Source organism: Sylvia atricapilla, chromosome Z, assembly GCF_009819655.1.
Source record: "Sylvia atricapilla isolate bSylAtr1 chromosome Z, bSylAtr1.pri, whole genome shotgun sequence".
NCBI classification, from domain to species: Eukaryota; Metazoa; Chordata; class Aves; order Passeriformes; family Sylviidae; genus Sylvia; species Sylvia atricapilla.
This window is the reverse complement of record NC_089174.1, coordinates 28,954,241-28,972,776: the sequence shown is the minus strand read 5'-3', so window position 1 is coordinate 28,972,776 and position 18,536 is coordinate 28,954,241. Positions and strand designations below refer to the sequence as shown.

Below are 18,536 nucleotides of genomic sequence, written 5' to 3'. Positions count from 1 at the left end.
GAGGTGGTAGAGTCACCGGGCCTGAGAGTGTTTAAACAAGGACCGGACGTGACACTCCTATGCCATAGTCTAACTGATATGATGGCGCCCGATGATGGGCTGGAACACAACGATCCCAGACGTCTTTCTCCACCTGGCTCATGCCGCGGTTTTGCGAGTTGGCGCTGCCCTCGCTGCGAGCGGCGCGGCAGGGGGCGGGCCAGGCCGCCGTCGGGGGCGGGCCCGCGCTGCAGCCATGGCGGCGCCCATCGTGCCGGAGAGCGACAGGTACCGGCGCTCCGGCGGCGCCGCCGCTGCCGCCAGGCCGGGCCGGGCCGTGCGGGGCGGGGGGGCGGAGTAGAGCAGGTCCCGGCAGGGCGCCGGGACGCAGTGGGGCCAAGGTTCCTCTGACCCTCCCTCCTTTCTTCCAGCATCCGCAGGGCCGTGTCGCTGCTCAACGCCGTGGACCCGGGCCGGTTCCCGCGGCTTCTCTCCCGGCTTCTCCAGAAGCTGCATCTGAAGGTTGGCGGGGCGCGGGGAGCCGGCTGGGGGTCGTGTCACGCCGGGCTGGGCGGGGTGGGAGGGAGGCTCGGCGGTGCGGAAGGGCGCGGGGCCGGGCCCGGCCGGAGCTTGGGCTGCCTGAACGCCCCTCCGGCCCTCCCCTTCACCGCCCTTCTTAAGGATTTTAGGTCTTAATTTCATGCATCACTAGTTCTTCAGAACTGTATCGGGAAGATGAAATAAAAGCGGCTTACGGATGGCGTGAGACGGGTGATGTTTGTTGTAGTCCGCTGACTCCAGGTGCTGGTGCCTCCGAGAGTGCTGTCTGAGGACATGCGAGTTGCTTGGCCTTTTGCACAAATTCGTCCTCTGCCCTCAGGAATGTCGTCCACAAAAATCGGATTTGCTGTCCGGTTTGCAAAAAGACAGTGCTTACACACTTGAACGAGACACTGATTGTTCATTTCAGAATTGTGCAGGCCCAATTTTCTGTGGTAATTCCCCAAGCCAAACACCCCAACTATCAAAACTTTTTACCATTTATACGTTTTAGCAAACAAAGGCTTTAATGTTAATTGGCAACAAGTTTCATAGTTCTTATTAGTTAAAATTATGTATTCTACTGGTTAATTACTCTCTTGCTTCCCATGCTGATTAGTCTTCATGCTCAGTCTTCCTCTTTTTTTGGGTCAGTGGGCTTCTTGGATTGGTGGTTGGTTAATTGGTGGTCCCAGATTCTGCTGCAGGAATTACCTCTTACCCGGCTGAAGCTGATTTCAGCACAGTTGCTGAATTGGCTGTGTCAGTTTATCCCTTATCTTGGGAGATCTGACAAATGTCCTAGAGGCCCATAAATTCTGCGTTCTTTGTGTTCACTATCAGTGGATAAAATATTCCCAAATTTTGTTAACCTTTCCCTAGGTCTGAGTTCACTGATGTATGTCAAGCCATAAACTTAACAAGGCAATTCTTCCAACAAGTAATTTGACTTTCTAAAACCTGCGTATCATTAGAGCTTGTTAGCTGCTCTCTGTTTCATGGGTTAAATCACCTTTCTTATTGATTAGGCTTGAACGTGTACAAAGATCAACCATCAGAGAACATCCTTTCTTAAGAAAATGTTACATATTCCACTTTTTACAACACAAAGGAAACACTAAATGGGTGTTTTATTTATTTTTCTACATTTGTGAATGTCCATCAACTAAAGACACCTGTGGAATTGAGGATAAAAGTGAAATGCAGAGATTTTCACGAGTGTTTTTGTCATCTTTGCAGAAGAAGTTTTTGATTGCAGAATTAAAAAAAAACCCAAAAAAACAGGAAAAGTAAATCAGTAGTCAGTTTCATTTCACAGTGCTCAAATGTTAAATGTAGACTAACTCTAAACTCTGTATGAAATATTGCACAGGAAACTGTAAAACGAATCATAAACCAGAAATTATTTTGTTAGTTTCATTGTCTCACAGTGTCAGATTTTGTTCATTCCATTGTTTTGTGTTAAGAAAAAAATATAAAAACAAATACGAAATTTGTTTTCTGTATACACATACATATAGACTAAATGATAAAATATTACAGGAGCAGCATGCAAAAAATGCAAATATATTAAAGATTATAAGTGTGAGAATGTAAGGATTCATTTGGTTCAACTGCTGGTTGGTTGTTTTTTTCCCTATAAGCATCACTAGCTTGGATGCTGCTGATATTGCAGAGAGTTTTCTGAGTTGTTTTGTATGGATATTAACTCTTTGGTAACTGGAATGTTTCACCAACTTTTGGTTTGTTCTTTTTACTACTCCGTAGCATTTTAGTAGCTCTTCAGTTTTAGTTGGCATTTCCATGAGCTGAAGTGAGTGGTTATTGTAATTCAGCCCACTCAATCTCATTAATAATTTTACTTTCTTAAGTACGTAACTAAATAATTAGTTAAATTGCTGGAAGCTTGAAACTGACAAAGCAGAACTACTTTGTTAAGGCAATGAAGTTCTGTGTGTTCTGTGTGCAGTGAAGTTCTCTGTGTTTCCTTTTAACAATTAATGATTCAAATAATGTTTCCATTTTGATACTCTCGTTTTAAACGTTGTGATCATTGAAAGTTTTGTATATTTGCCTTATTTTTTCTATTTGGATAGCTAAATTGTTTTGTTTGTCTAGCTTTGCAATTTTGGATTACTAAGTGATCTAAATGGGATGTTTGTTAGTAACTGGTTTTGAAAAGAAGGCAAAATCTACATTTTAAAATACTGTGTAATTTCCTGTAGTATAGTAAGTACAGCTGCTGTATTTTAAAAGTACAGCACATTCTCAATTGTCTTCAGTAACACAGTAGGCTATAGATTCAAATTTGACTTTCAAAATATACATTAGACTTTTGTTTCCTTTGCAACTGCATGGGTGGTTTTTAGAAAGATACTCAGAATGGAAGAACCATACATAACTAACTTAATTACAGTTTTGCCTTCTGTTTTCTGGGGTGTGATTTAAGTAATACACTTCAAGTAATGTACTTGCCTTATTTTTATTTATGTAAGGTTGTTGGAGATATGATCATTGAAAGAAGAATATTTCTGTAGGTCTGTGAGGTACAAAGAGAAAGCTTTTTCTTCTAATGTATGTCGGGTAATCCTGTGATATATGTTGGCTTTTAATTTTGATTTTCAATGAGAGGAATTGCATTTGCTTTGTGATTTCTATTTAGAAACAACTGGATAGCCACTGTGTTTATGAAGGTGAGGAGAAAGTTTTTATTTTGATAAGTATGTTCTTGGTCCTTAAATGAAATGCCAGGACTAACTGTTTTTGTGTTTCAGGTTGAAAGTACATTCAGTGAAGAGGAGGAAGAAAAGCTTCAAATAGCTTTTTCATTGGAAAAACAGGATCTTCATCTGATTCTTGAAACTATATCATTCATTTTGGAACAGGTATTTTGTTTCCACCAATAGGCATTGATAAATGCATTTTTTTACCCAGCTATAGATTTCAAAAAGAGGACAGCGAAGTTAAAAAGGAATTAGTGAAAAGATATCTGTGATATATTCTCTATATTTTGGGGTTATGATTTAACTGCTTTTTGTTTCATACCTTTCAGATTTGGATGGAACTAGGTGCCTTTGTGCCGTGTTTTTTTAGCGAATGTAAATATTAATACTAGAAGTGAGGTCTGCATGACTCCAGGGGAACTCTTAGTAACTATGAGATATGGTATTATCTCTTATTCATTGTATCAAGCGAAACATGCATTTTGTAAGTTCTTGTGAGGAAAATCCTAGACAATATTACTGAGTTTAAGTTATTTTAAGAGTCAGTTACAGAAAATTTTCATGCACAGAAGCAGTCTGTACTGAGGTGAACAGGTACAACTAATGTAGCTGGAGTATTTGGAGGAGGGGATTACTGCATGGTGCAGTGTCCTTGTAAACAGGGAAGGTTCTCTGATTACTACTAAAGCTGAGGAGCTGTTGTGTTACCTGGTAAATATGGTAACTGTTTTAAAAATTGTTAAGCTGATGATGTTAACCATCCATTTCGTGCAAATGTATAAAGTGGAATCTTGTGCAGAGGGCATGCATAGTTATGGTCTTTTGATGGACTTAAATTGGCTCCTTTCTTACACCTGTCAATTTATGATCAGTTCACTTAATTAACACATTCCACTTCATTAGGAATAAACAGTTCTCCTCCTGGCTCCCATCCAGCAAAAAAAAAAAAATCAAAATGAAACCCGAGGTCACCTCCAGACTGGAATTTTAATTTCTTCTCGGCAAAACAGAATTACCTGTTTACTGCCTCGTCCTGATTGCCTCAGACTGCTCAATTTATATTACAATTATTGAAGAGGAACAGGAAAAACAGTTAATTATCTTCTTGCTTCTTTTGCATTAAAAAAAAAAAGAGGGAAGAATATTAATATCTGCCAAAAAAAGGAGAGTCCCAGATGGACTACATATTGTATGAGAACTCTTTGTTTTCCTGCTGATAGCTGTGCTTCTTGGAGCAGCTGCTTATTCTGTCAGATAATAGCTGTTTTAACAGCCCTTTAGTCTGGAGGCATTATAGGTAAAAAAACTGCCATACAGTCTTTGCCGCATATGTTGTTTCCTTTTTTAACCTGACCTGGTGGTGCCACAGTGCTCTTTTCATAGAGAAGATCCATATAGAGTGTCTTCACAAAAAAATTGATGCTAGTGGGAGGTAACTCACTCAGTTTAGGCAAACTATTCTTGGTTTTTCAGAATATTACCTCCATGTTTGGGTTTGTTTGAATAGTGTGAATTTGGAAAAGTTCTCCGTTCTTGATGGTTACAATTGTCTTCAAAGCCCATCTTTTTTCTTTATATAGCTGCTTTGCCATTGTGTACAGTGGAAACATGTACATATACTCAAATCTGGCTTGTGTCTACTTTTTTTGTAGTTGTCTATCTTGAGAAGCATAATTTGTAAGCCTGCATTTTGAGATAGTTACAGTTTTCTGTCTAACGAGTAAGAAGGTTAAGATGAACAGGATGCATATAATTCCCCTAATGGAGTTTGTAGAAAAATCTTGTGTGACCACAGTGGCCATTTGTGCTAGAACATGTCTGCTATGACTTATAGAACAGCACTTAGCAGTGATTTTTCCTTCAACAGGCAGTGTATCACAGTTTGAAGCCTGCTTCATTGCAACAGCAGCTACAAAGCATTCACCTGGATCAAGACAAAGCAGAGGCATTTGCTAGTGCATGGGCGACTGCAGGTCAAGATATGATTGAAAAGTTCAGGCAGAGGGTTTTGACGCCTCAGAAGGTAATGTGTGTTGTTTTTCTTCTGAGAGAGAATGAAGTTTTATTAGTTCAGTTTAAAGCAAGCAGGTTAAACTAAGGTGCATAGCTTGTGACAAGGTACTTGGTCAGTTACAGGTACTAGATACATTTGATCAGGTTGAATTCTGTTGTGATAAAGAGATGCTACATGTTAGCTGAGGTGCTGTAACTGCTGTAACCCGGCTATTTATGCATTATTAGCAACCCGCATACTGTGTGTGACCAGGCTTTATGACATGGCCGGGGGACAATGTGTTCATGAGCGTTGGTGGTGACGAGCTCATCAGGCTGGTCATTCTCTGCACTTGTATCTGAGCTCCTGCCAACTCTGATTACAAAATCTCTGATTTTGTAAGCTGCATAGTCAATTTTGTGATATATTACAATTTTGTGGTGTTTTTCTACAATGGAGTATAATCTTGCTTCCTATGTGTATATTGCCAATTAAAACTTGCTGTATACTGTGGAAGTCTCATTGTATATTTAGACATAGATGTCTCTATCTATGAGAAGGTATAATTACATAATTTTGTTGATTCATAATAACTCTTCAAATGCATAAGGAATTGTATATAGAACACACCAGTGTCAGCCAGGATCAAATTTTTAGAAAGAATTCTGAAACACGATTCAATTATTCTTACTTTATTCTTATCATTGCTTTATATCTTGTTGGGATAAATTCAGTTTGTTAATTAATGGTTTGGTGAGTAAGAGAAACATAGAAAATAAGTTGTGTATATTAAGTATACATGATGCACTGAAAGAACTAGAACAATATAATTTCTATCAGCCTGCTTGCTCCTAAATAAATCTAGAATTTCACTTAGGTGTAAAATTCACATTTTGAGAAGAGGAGATATATCTATGGAACAGATATTAGAGACTCTGAATTGCATCACAGTTGATTTTTTCAAAGTATTTAAACTTGATCCTTTGTGAAACTGTAATTTTAGGCGCAAAACTTACAGAATTCTGATATGCAAAATTATAATAACTCATGAATCTTAGAGAGTAAGTGACTGATAGTGTAAGTATGCAAAAAAAAAATCAGCATGATATCTTGGGTTTCTTTTTTTTTAAATAATGTTAGCAATGCAAAGTGTACAAGTCCCAAAGTTTAAATGGTTTAGTGGTACAGTATGTATAGAGCCAGATATGACTGTCCATTGAAGGAGGTAAGTGATTTGAAAACCTAGTGAAATAAAGATTGTAAGGTAAACTTTTCAACATACAAGGTGTATGTGCAGAATGGAAGGCAGTTCTGAAGACAGCCTGCAAAACAGATATCTTTAAAAATTTTCTTCAGGCAGACTCCCCAGTAATACTTATTTTACCACTGACTCCTCAGCATATGAGAAACTAATAAAAACGCCTTTCATCGTCTTTCATTTCCAGTTTGTACCATACATACCTGTGGTCATTCTGGTGCCTGGTTTGGGAATGGCATTACTCTGTTACTTGTCTCGAGTTTTGTGAGCTCTGTAACATACAATGTTTCTGTTTTATGCCTTCTAAATTCAGCACCATCTGTTAATGGAGTGGTGGTTTCCTACTATATTGCATCCCATATAATGAAGTTTTAATCTGCAGTTTTAATTGAGCTTGGAGGAAAGCAACTGCGAAAATATTGTGGTGCCATTTACTTGCTTTTTTTAGTGTGGAAGTAGGTTTAAATACAGATGTGTGCCCCTACATATGCTTAAACCACCATTTTTCCTCCTGCCTTTTTGCCCAGATAACAGGTTGAGTATCAGTTTGAGTGTAATTCGAGTTGAAATATGATTTGCTTTCTCAGTTTGTTTTGAAAGTCTCTGAAATATTACTCCTGTAGACTTGAAGTTCGTGAGAATTTTCTTAAAGATTAAGTTCACAAAACTGATCGCTGGATAAAGAATTTATTCTGCTAGCAAGAAGTAAAATGTTTTTAAAATTGCATTGTGATGGAAGAACAACTTCCTGTGTCCCTGTAATCTTCTGAATCTCTTTGTAATGTCTTAGAAGTGCAGTAGGTGTCTACACTGTTTCATTCAATATTGTGAGTAATTACAAATCTGCATGTATTTTCTGTATTACCTTCAAAAATGGTGAGCAAAATATTCTCTTGAGGTACATTGCTGTACTAGGCAATTTTCTGTAAATGTTCATCATCACCCCTTCAATTGAAGGTAAAAAAAGGTTTATAATTCTGAGAAGTACTTACAGAAGGTGATTGTTTTTATTAGATTAGATATATAAATTAGGTATTTATATTGATTTAGAGATTATATTAACTTACTTTTTTTGTACAAAGAGATATGTATTGAATTATTCATACACTCTTCAACATGTAAATATGGGTGTAACATATTAAACAATTGATCCTATGAATATGTCTTCTATATCAGTGCTAGTTCACATGGCCATATATGAATTCCCAGTTTACATTGTTCACTTCTCTTCCAGAAGCAATATTTTGTACAGAAAAAGAATGACATATTATCACAAGTTACAGCAACATAATCACAGAATAGTTGAAGCTGGGAGGAACCTCAGGAGCGTGTCTGATGCACCCCCTCTGCTCAAGCAGGGACATCTAAACCAGGTCCTGAGTTGCTCAGGACCATATCTAGACAGCACCCAAACATCTGTAAGGATGCAGATTCCACAACCTTCCTGGGCACCTTTTATCAGTTCTTAGCCACCCTTGGAAGTGCCTAAATGTTTTCCTGTGTTCAGAGAGAGCCTCCCATGTTTTAGTTCATGCCTGTTGCCACTTGTCCTGTTACTGGGCATCGCTGTAAAGAGCCTGGCTCAGTCTATATAACTTCCCTTCACACAGGGAGTTGAAAAGCTCTCTTGTGGCTTCTTCTCATATATGAGGAGCTCCTATCCCTTCATCATCATGGTGTCCTTTCCAGTACCTACATGACTCTCATACTGTGGAGCCCAACACTGATTATGCTACTCCAGGTAAGGCCTCACCATTGTTGAGTGCAGGGAAGGATCATTTTCCTCAGCCTGTGGGCAGTACTCTTCCTAGAGCAGCCCAGGATGGTTCATGGTTTGACTTGGTGTCTACCAGGAGCCTCAGGTACTTTGTCACATGGCTTTTTTCCAGCTGGTACTGGTGCATGTCCTCTCCAGTGCAGGACATTTCACTTCCTCTTGTTGAACTTCATGAGAAGAACTGTCAGACCATTTCTCCAGTGTTCCAGTGGAGGCAACACAACCCTTTGGTGTACCAACCACTCCTCTCAGCTCTTCTCAGACCTTACCTGGAGTATTGTGTGAGGCGCTGGCTGAAGGGCCCCCAGCATGAGACAGACTCAGATCTGTTGAAATGGGTCCACAGGAGGGCCACTGAAGTGATGCAAGGGCAGGAATACTTTTACTGTGAAGACAGACTGAGAGTAGGGGTTGTTCAACCTGCAGAAGAGAAAGCTCCAGAGAAACATCGTTGTAGCCATTTAGTACTTAAAGGGGGCTTACAAGAAAGATGGAGAAGATGTTTTACCAGGGCATGTCTACCAGTGGTCGGGACAAGGGGCAATGGTTTTAAACGGAAGGATTATGGGTTTAGATTGGATTTAAACAAAGAAATTCTTGATGAAGATGGTGAGACACTGCAGCAGGTTGCCCAGAGAGGTTGTGGATGCCCTGTCATTGGAAGTGTTCAAAAGATTGGATGGGGCATCGATGGACCCATGATCATGATCTAATCATGATCTAATGATTAAGATGTTCCTAGCCCATGGTAGGGGAGTTACACTAGATGATTTTCAGAGCCCCTTCCAATCCAAACCACTCTGTACATTGATGAATGCTAGTTGTTGGTTGTTTTTTCTTTTCTCTTTCATATTCTTTTAAAAATAGGGCTTTTTGGTTATCACTGCATGTTTGGTAGGGACTTTTGCTGACTGTTGAGATGGTATGCAACACTACATATGAATTCAGAATTTAGAACATATGTGATTCTTCTGTAATTTCACTTACCGTGTGCTTCCTGCACATCAGTAACTCTGAGTTTTCTTTACAGCAGCTTTAGTGGGTGTGTAAAGGGATTGCTTGTGTGGATCCAAGTGCAGAATTAGGGTCATGATAAGCATTACTGAGGTCTTGATAGTTCTGTTCCAACACAAACACAGTGTCCCCTGCACGCACTCACAAGACAGAGTTTATGAAATAACTAGGAAAGATATTTCTAAAATTTTATATTGTTTTTTATTAAAATCTGTATGGCAGAATAATTCTAAATCTTTCCTGACACGTGGTACTTAGAGGTTGTCTGTTACTGAGGTATCCAAATGCTGACAGTACAGTATTTTCTGTTGTGTACACAAGAAGGACTGGGCAGTAATCTTCCATTTCTGTTTCAAAACAATAAGAAATAGCAGACAATTTTAGGGTTTATTTTGTCGGGGGTATGGTTTAGACATTAAGAAAACATTGAAACCTGTGGGATTGATTATCTTATGGTCAAAACTAGTGGGTAACTGACTGTCCAAGTTTGTTATTTCATAATAAAGCTTAAAAAACTGACTTCTGCCATTTTTAAGAGTAGGCCAGTGTGTCTTTTGGCTTGCAGAAGTGTTTAGGTTTGGACTCAAGACCACTAGTTCTTATGCAAAATAATTTCTTACAGATAATTAGTCTGTATTGACATGTTTGTTTTCTTAAACCAGATTGTTTTCTTGCCTGCAAAGTACAAGTTGTTAAAAAGTAGTATTCTGGTTTCTGGGTCTGTCAGTTCTGTGCAAAAGGTGTAGGTGGTAGTGTGCTGGTTGATAACTTCATTAGGATGACGAGTCAGATTGTGTTTGTTAGAACAGCAGAACAAGTATTTCCTATAATACTTGAGGTGAAGTTTTGTGTGGCATATTGAACACTATTTCTAATTGTTTGAGAAAAACTATTCTTTTTTGAACATAGGTTTTTGAAATTTTTTGTGCAGACTGCTTAGTAGATAGAGATGTTATTGACTTGAGAAATTAATAAAAACTGTGGAGTTAAAATAAAGCTGTACTCTTTAATACTATTTCTCATTTCGTCTTTTCATTTTTCTTTGCTGAATTATTGGGCAGCCTTCAGCTGCACAGAGTTATTAATTATGTATATTCTGCTGCTGCATTAATTGGTTCTCTGGTCCTTACTCATATGGCAGTGCCTTTATTATTTCTGCTGATGATAATACAATCATAGTTAATTAAGATTATGGTATTTGTATGATTTTTTCCTTTGAACACATTCTTTATCTGGCCTTTAGAATGACAGGCCAGTGATAATAGTTTGATATCAATCTGATCCAGTTTTTAAGTCTTTTCTTGGTAGTGTATAAGTTTAGAAGTGAGGACACACTGATCAGATTAATTTTTTTTTCTCCTTGCAAAGAAGAGCTAAATTTTTGATAGGATTCATTCTGAATTCTCATGGCAGTTTTACATCAGTTTTGTTGCTTTTCTCCACTTCTCTTCCCCCTAATATTATGTTCTCTGTATGTTTTCTGTATTCTGCACAAATCTCTCTTTTAGAGGCAGATCAAGTGAAGTCTTCATAGCTTTCTAGTTTTGGAAAACTATTCAGGGTATTTTTAAAATATATGAAAAAGATAAAAGTCCTATGTTGCCAAGCAAAAGGAGTTTTTTATAGCTTTCAGACAGCATTGCTTAATATAATGATGCGTGGGAATGCAACTAGTGAAGTTATGTACCTAAAATTCTTGACAGAGCTGTCAGTTCTGTATCTTGAGTGCGTATTTGAAGCCATATGGGAAAAAAACTCTGAAAGTGATTTTCTCAGAAACTGGCCTTCTTGATAATGGGTGTATATGTAATGTTAATATGCTAAATTCAAGCATAAATTCTGCTAAATGCTGGCACATCTACAGAAATACCCTGAAACACATGCATCGTGTGGTTATGCCAAAAAAAATGAGGGAATTGCTGTGCTCTGTATGTCATGGCAGAATTTTTTTTTCTGATAACGGAAGAATGCAAAATAAGGAGGAATACAGCTCAAACGATAAGAGAGAATTTTACAGTTTCTTGTTAGTGTGTGATCAACTAATCATTCTTACAGTGACAAGCTGAGGTCACAAAAACAGTATTTTACCTACGGGCATTGTCACAGCGAAGTGTGAACTAGCTTGCATTATGTGATGCTAATACACTCACAGAGACAAAGAGACTGCAAATGATAAAATACAAAGTAAACCCACAGTTTTTTATACCTAGTAAGATTATTTTAATTACCTGCTACAGCACAAATGAGTCTTACTCTTTTACTCAGCTTTGTTAGTAGGAATTTTAATTGTTTGCAGTTTTTAGGTACTACTACTTAAGAATTTTTTAATGAGTTGCTTCCTATCCTTGCCCTCTTCTGTCTTCTGCCAAGAAAATATAAGTTACAAATGTTAGAAGAAAGTGCATTTTGAAAATGTTTAGAAAGATCTGTAAGTTTTTTTCTGTTTCTGCATGCAAAAGAGCATTTTAAAAGGTTGTAAAAATGAGTATTCTCCTCGTCCTGTGTAACTTCCTGTATAATACAAACCATAATTTGTCCTCAATATGTAAAAGGGCTTCTGGAATAGGGGTTTGGTTGTGATTTCAAGGCTTGAAATGACAGGTAACTTCCGGATTTTTTTTATGGTTACTAAAAGTGCTTGCCTTATCTCTAATTAAAAACTCTCCAACTTAATATTTCCTCTGTTGGGTCTTGTTATATTTTCTGCTAGATAAAAACACCAGTCAGCCATGACTTATAAAAGTGGTCATAGACTGGTGCATTTTTACTGCAACTTTGTGCCCACAAATTTGGCATAAACAGAGCACAACAGGACGTTTAAATTTTGCACAGTGAACCCCTAAATGCTACAGTTTTTGAAACCGAAATACTGTTTCTAATGTTTGTCATAGAGTCTCTTTCTGTTTGCTTTCAAGCTGGCTGTTTATCAGTAAAAACCAGTTAAAGAGGAAAACTTGCAGTGTCTTTAATGCAGTCTCTTGAAGTTGTGCAGCTTAGCAGTAGTCTTACTCTACCAATTTCATGTCATGTTATTTGTTTGTTATCTTTCCTTTTGAAGCATACTGGTTCTTTTTGGAGTATGTCTTTTTCTTGATCTCCAAAGTTAAAGAGGTGAGGGGGTTTGATGTGAATATTGAACAGAGAAATCTGAAAACACTGCTTTTCTTGGTATGCATGCTAAGTAAATTTTGCTGAAGAGAAAAATTATTTTATCCTTGAAGGTAAAAATGGGAAACCAGAAGAAATTAACCACCACCTAGTCTCAATGATGACTCTAGTTAAATTTAAGTATTTGCTAGTAAGGTGAATTTAGGTGCATAATTTGTGCGTATTTTCCTTTTAGAGTTAAATCTTAGTGTCTTCTATTTTTAATATGCTCTTAATGCGTTCTCTGAGAGGTGAGTGAGATACTGGCTCTTTGTTTTGTTTGTATTGCTTTTTCTAGCATTAAGTACAAGCTGAAACAAACAGCTTATAGAGTTAAAAAACTTACTACTCTTCATTTTAATTTTTTTGCTGCTTTCTTAAGTTACTATTGTTATTTGGGAAAGTTATGCTGAGGGGTCCAAGAGCTGCATGGCAAACAGGATGTGTTTGTTCACATTAGTGAAGATCCTTCACATTCAGTGCCTCTGTCTTGCTTGGTTTAATCACTTGACAGAGTCTTTGACCTAACATGTTTTCGGTCTATTGGTCCTAACATTGCCTTTTTTTGAGGCTGAGATGCTTTTCTTCCTCCCCGGGAATTGTGATCCATTTGATCAATATTTTACATGATTCTGTAAATTCATTGTCTGTCTGCCTAGCCAAGACCAGCTCTTACCTTGCCTTTATACTACAACTTTGTAATAATAGTTGAAATAAGGACCGTTATTTCTAGTTATTCTTCTCTAATGGTGAAAAACATAGTTCCTAGTTCCTCCTTTCCTTTGTTTGTTTGTTTGCCTGTTTGCTGATGGTCTCACAGTATCTACAAGATTAAGGCAGTCTAGTTTGACATTGCATTCTAGTGTTGTGTCTAGATAGGATCCATCCAGTGATTCATACTTTCTTTTACCGTCATGACTGAGAAACAGCAAAAATATCATTACATTTTCTATGTCCAGTCTTAAAAATTTAATGAGTCACTGTAGACTATGCCACTTCTGCTTAACTTGGCTGTGCAGATGTGTTGACCGACTATAACTACAGACTTGTAGTTCATAAAAATCTTCAGCCAATTGTATTGAATCTGTTACATGTGTGAGTGGTTGTACCTACAGTTTTGTTGGTAGTTACATGCTATTTTTATGGGGACTACTCCCAATCTTGTGTTTAATTTGAAGATTTGCATAATACTGACAGCTGAAGATGCTAGTCACTTAGTTTGTAATACATGTATACAGATAAAATATTAATGTGACAATTTTTAAACCTGTCAATAAAGAGTACTTCTTGCTGAAATTGCAAAATGCTTCAGTAACCCATTTATGAAATGGAGTTACTGAATTGCATTGAAGTTGAGTAAGTTTGTCCAGTAGAGGGACAGATTTTTAACTACTGCATACTTTATTTTCTATTTTCTGTTAAAAAAATAGAAATGTTTTACTATTGCTGTTAAAAATATGGTAAAGGATTGCAGTCAGAAATTTCATGCAACCATATGAAAACCCAGGTGTTTCACTGCTGCATTGCTCACCTATGGAGCAATTGTTGCAGCAAGACCTGCTGAAAAGAAGCTGCAGCATCCAGAACTTCCTTCAAAGATGTTCATGTCACCTGAGTCCAACTGAAGTCAGTAAGAACAATGGAGCAATGGAGAATAGAAATCAATGTGTTTGTGCAGTCATCTCCCATGCTCACAATGCTTAAGTTTCACATCAGGGGAAAACTGGTGTTTGATCTAGGGCTTACCTTAAAAGAAACACACTCTTCCTGATGACAGATTATTTCTGTGATGAAGATCCTACCTGTGGTGATTGGCAAATTTTGCCTGTCAATCATTGCCTTCTCTTAAAAATTTGCCTCTTTTTTTCTGTTTTAATATTTATTTTCTATATTGAATGCACCTTTGGCTATGTCCTGCTGCTGTCTCTCATGCAGTAAAACTGTTTTCTTGAGCTGGAGAGAGTTTTTGAAGGAGTTCATAAGCAGGCATGTTTTGTCATGATTAAATCATTCTTAAATTATTTTCATCACCACAGCAGGCAAAATTTATATTTTCATTTCTATAATTTTGATTTATGATTCTGGAGTGCTGAGTTTGCTGATAGAAAGTGTAAAAATACACCTCCGGCTGTAGATTTTAGAGAGAAGAATAAATGGTTTCCTCTAGTTTTATGCTGTTGTGATTACACAGATAGGAAGTTAGAGTAATGCATTGTAGACCAAATTTTTTTAACATATGTAATACACATTTAGTCTTCTCCTATCATAGAAAACTGACAGTTGGTATTGCAACATGCATGTATAGTTTTAATGTATTTTAAGTGAAAATTATTTATTTAACTGTGACTTAGTGTATTTTTTTCTAATTAGTTATTGAAAAATGAGGGGAAGAGCTCTGTGAACTTTGAACATGAGTATTTTGGTTTTTATTTTCTACAATGAATTTTGTAGAAGGCATATTTTGTCTTCAGTGCAGGAACTAAGTATGGTAGTCACTCTTTCAAGAATTAAACTGAGTGAAAGGATGGCTCTTCTCATTACCTCTAGGTTATTTGCTTAGAGCAACCAAAAAAATACAAGTGGAAGAACTGCACTAGAAAATTTCTTACACTGAGGATTATTTATTTTCTCAAAGTATCTTGTTGAGTGGAAAACATTTTAAAAAGTTTTGTTATCAGTGTGATATGTACTGCTCTAATAATATGAGAAAAAGATTTCCTGAGGATATCTTTCATACCCTATTATCTCTTTACTGTTCATAACAGTTTCAGTTAAGATAGTATGAATGGCTTAAATTACGTAAACAGCTCTTTCAATTATTCCAGGAAATGTTTAATTCATAAAGTTGGGCCATTCCGCTCAAATTAGAGGGAAAAATAACTGAAGTGAATGAGTTAATATCTGAGATAAAATGACAAAATTCTGATTTAATTTGTTAAAATAAGATGTAATTTCTCTCTTTCTGTACTTATTGTATTTGGGATGCTATAGGTACCGTGCTAAGGTATATGTGGACAGAGACACTGAGTTGTTAATTTTCCTCAGTACTGCAAGCAGTGACATTTTGTAGTGCACTTTTTCAGTTTGACAGGCTTTATTTTTATGGTATAGTTTTTGCTCACACTGGGGCTATTAAAGGGTAGTTCCTTTTTTCTTCAGCTGTGAGAAATCTGCTTCCTCAAGAATAGGCTGAAGGTTGGGTTTTCATCTCCCTTCTGTGCACTCTTCTACAGTATTATGTACTCATCCTTAACACTAAAATAGTAGGTGGTTAGACTTTGCGATCTTAAGATGTCAATATTTACTTTTAACTATGAATTAAGATAGCCTCTTAAGTAGGGAGCAGCCAGCATTTATGTGGTGAAGCTGAACTTACCTCCAAGAGTAGGTGCTGTGTGTAAACTGATACATGCTCTTACAGATACACCACATGTAGTAGAAATAGATAAGGAGACTGTAACTTTGAAAAATAGTACCATGCACTTGTTCATTATGATGTTTTTAATAGAAAGAGCTTCAAGCGTGTCAATTTCTTTCTCAGGCTATGAAAAGCATAATCTGATGTTCATTAACACTGAAGTTAACACAAATACCAGATCATTTTGAACTAAATGCTCTCTCAAAATAAGGATTAAATTATTTGAAAATCAAAGGGGTGGATCTATATGCCAGTGGAGCATGACACTAATTTCTGTGTTGCTGTAACTGACTTACTTTATGTGTAGTAGTTTGTTAGGCTTAAGACTAATGGAAGATTGTTTTCTCTGGTACCTGTAAAAAAATGAGCCAGTAAGAAGTTATTGGCATTCTATTTCCATTATGCAGTTTCTAAAAAGCTCAGAAAAAATGAAGTCAATTTTATTGCTTCAGCTTGTCCTCAAATTAATCAGGCTGTTTGAGAATGGAAGTAACTAGATGCACTTAAACTCCCCTGAAGTTGATCTTTGAGTATAAAGTCAGGAGCCCTGTATGTTATTTCTTAGCTATGCAAGTCTACAGAAGTGTTCTGTGCCATAGAAAGCTGCTGGCAACCAAAAAGAGGGTTGTCCATGTTAGTCGAGCACCACCAGTGCCAGAAGGGGTTGACCCTACAAGAGAGCTGGAGAAGAACTTTTTACTCAGGGATGTAGTGATAGAATGAAGGGAAACATCTGAAAACTGAAAAAAGGGTAGGTTTAGTTTAGATGTTAGGAAGAAATTTATTACTGTGAGGGTGGTGAGGCGCAGCAATATGTGGCCCAGAGGAGCTACGGATACTCTGTCCCTCAAAGCGTTAGAGGCCAGGCTGGATGTGGCTCTTCTTAACCTGGTCTAGTGGAAGTTGTCCACATGTGTGGAGGAGAGGGGAATTGGAACTAGATGATTGTTAAGATTCCTTCAACGCAAACTGTTCTATGATTAGAAGCACTTAGTTTTCTGCCAAGATTTGAATTTGCAGAAGGAATGGTAGGATTTATTCTCATTTGTGCTCATGTTACTGGCTTTTAATTCTGACTGTGGGCCACAAGCTCAGTTTGCTTTAAAATTCTCCTCAGTTAGAAGGCTTTAGCAGTTCCTTAGCAGCTTTGTGGTAATCTTTTGCTACCTAAAAAGGGAGATTTGTTGCTTTAAAAAGTTCAAGCAGATGAACTAAACCATAGCATGTTGACAGTGGATGAGATACTGAATTGAAGTAATACTGTTGAAAAACTGTATTATACAGTTGATTTTCAAAGATTACAGTTATAGGTAGTGTTATCACTTTTATTTACCAGTTACATTTAAGCTATAGTGAAAACATTTGTTATTGTACTAGTAGTAGACTTCTACAAATTGGTTATGTTAGTTTGCTTATGGTATATGTTCCTTTCCCATCCAGGGCTTTCATAACCTATTGTCCTTCATGAGCATAAAACTACAGGACACTTGCTGCTAGTTTAGAATTGCTTCTGCATCTCTTGCCCACCAGGCTTCTTAACCAGTTCAGCCCAGAACTGTGTTTTTCTCTCTTTTTAGATTTCAAGAGGAAACACTGGTTTTGAGCATTTTTCTTGCTCTTTGCTAACTGCTAATCGCTCTGCCTGTAGAAATGCTCACAGTCATTTGCTTGGCAGAGAGCCCAATACTGGATATGACAGGATCTTCATACTCTTTCCTGTAGCCAGGTTATATGTAGCAGATTGTTAAGTAGCATTTAGCCTGTAATTCTGATTAATTGTCCACATATTTTGAATCAAGTATATTTTCTGAATAGAACATTTTACTCTATTTAGTAAAAGCTAGGTGTTCTGAAAGCAGCAAATCTTACCAAGAAAATGGAGAACAAGAATCTGAACAAAACAATTAGGTCTTCACAACAGGTTAAATTTGACCTGTAAGGTAACTGGGCTGTCTCATAACTGTCTAAATGCCTGATGGTTATAAAAACCTCAGTGCTGTTGATTTTATGTGTCCAAGCAGTATTTCCATAGTGTAGTTCTTGCAGGTTCATTGCTGAGCTGAGCAACTCATTGTTGCTCTTACTTTCTGTGAATCTGTGCTTAAAGTGCTTTCTAAGGGACAAACATGGTGCCATATTTGTGCTTTCTAAGGTCCCAAATCACGGCTAAGAAACCATGGTTTGCATGGTATTATGGCATACTGCTGGCACTGTGGAAAGAAGTAAGCTGCTGCATCAGTGACTTCTGAGAGCCATACAATACTAATCTTCTGTAGATTCTGTGGTGATTTGTTACGACTCTTCTGGAATCAGGTAATTCACATGAAGATTCCAGTTTTCTGCTTTAAAATGAAAAACTTCCAGTCTTTATGGGTGTGGAGACAGACAGGAGGTGTGATCTCAGTTTATCAGCCAAGACCAACTGAAAAATACCCCCTTTTCCTCATCTGGTATTGACTGAGTATTTAAGCCCCTTTTTTCTGTCATCTTTTAAAAATACTCGATCCTGCTTCAGCAGTTTCACTAAAGTTGGAGGTATTAGGTAAGAAATTTTAGGTGAGTACATATTTTCTGAAATTCTGTTCTACTTCATTGTCCCTGTTTCACAATACTTCTCCTTATTTTGTTTCTTCAAATTAAATACTTGCCAACCATTTTTTAGCGTCAGGTTCTTGTTCACTTGGGCT

At 37.4% G+C, this 18,536-nt stretch overlaps 1 protein-coding gene across 2 annotated transcripts in view; it reads left to right on the top strand.

The window, feature by feature from the left end:
• The first annotated feature begins 215 nt into the window (after window positions 1-215).
• Window positions 216-18,536, top strand: part of COMMD10 (COMM domain containing 10) — a 107,761-nt gene continuing 89,440 nt past the window's right edge. For both annotated transcript variants that reach the window (XM_066338517.1, XM_066338518.1), the window contains exons 1-4: window positions 216-267; window positions 411-501; window positions 3,294-3,404; window positions 5,110-5,265. In XM_066338517.1, coding sequence (XP_066194614.1) covers window positions 236-267; window positions 411-501; window positions 3,294-3,404; window positions 5,110-5,265 — 390 coding nt within the window. In that variant the 5' untranslated portion in view covers window positions 216-235. The remainder of the gene's footprint in view (window positions 268-410; window positions 502-3,293; window positions 3,405-5,109; window positions 5,266-18,536) is intronic.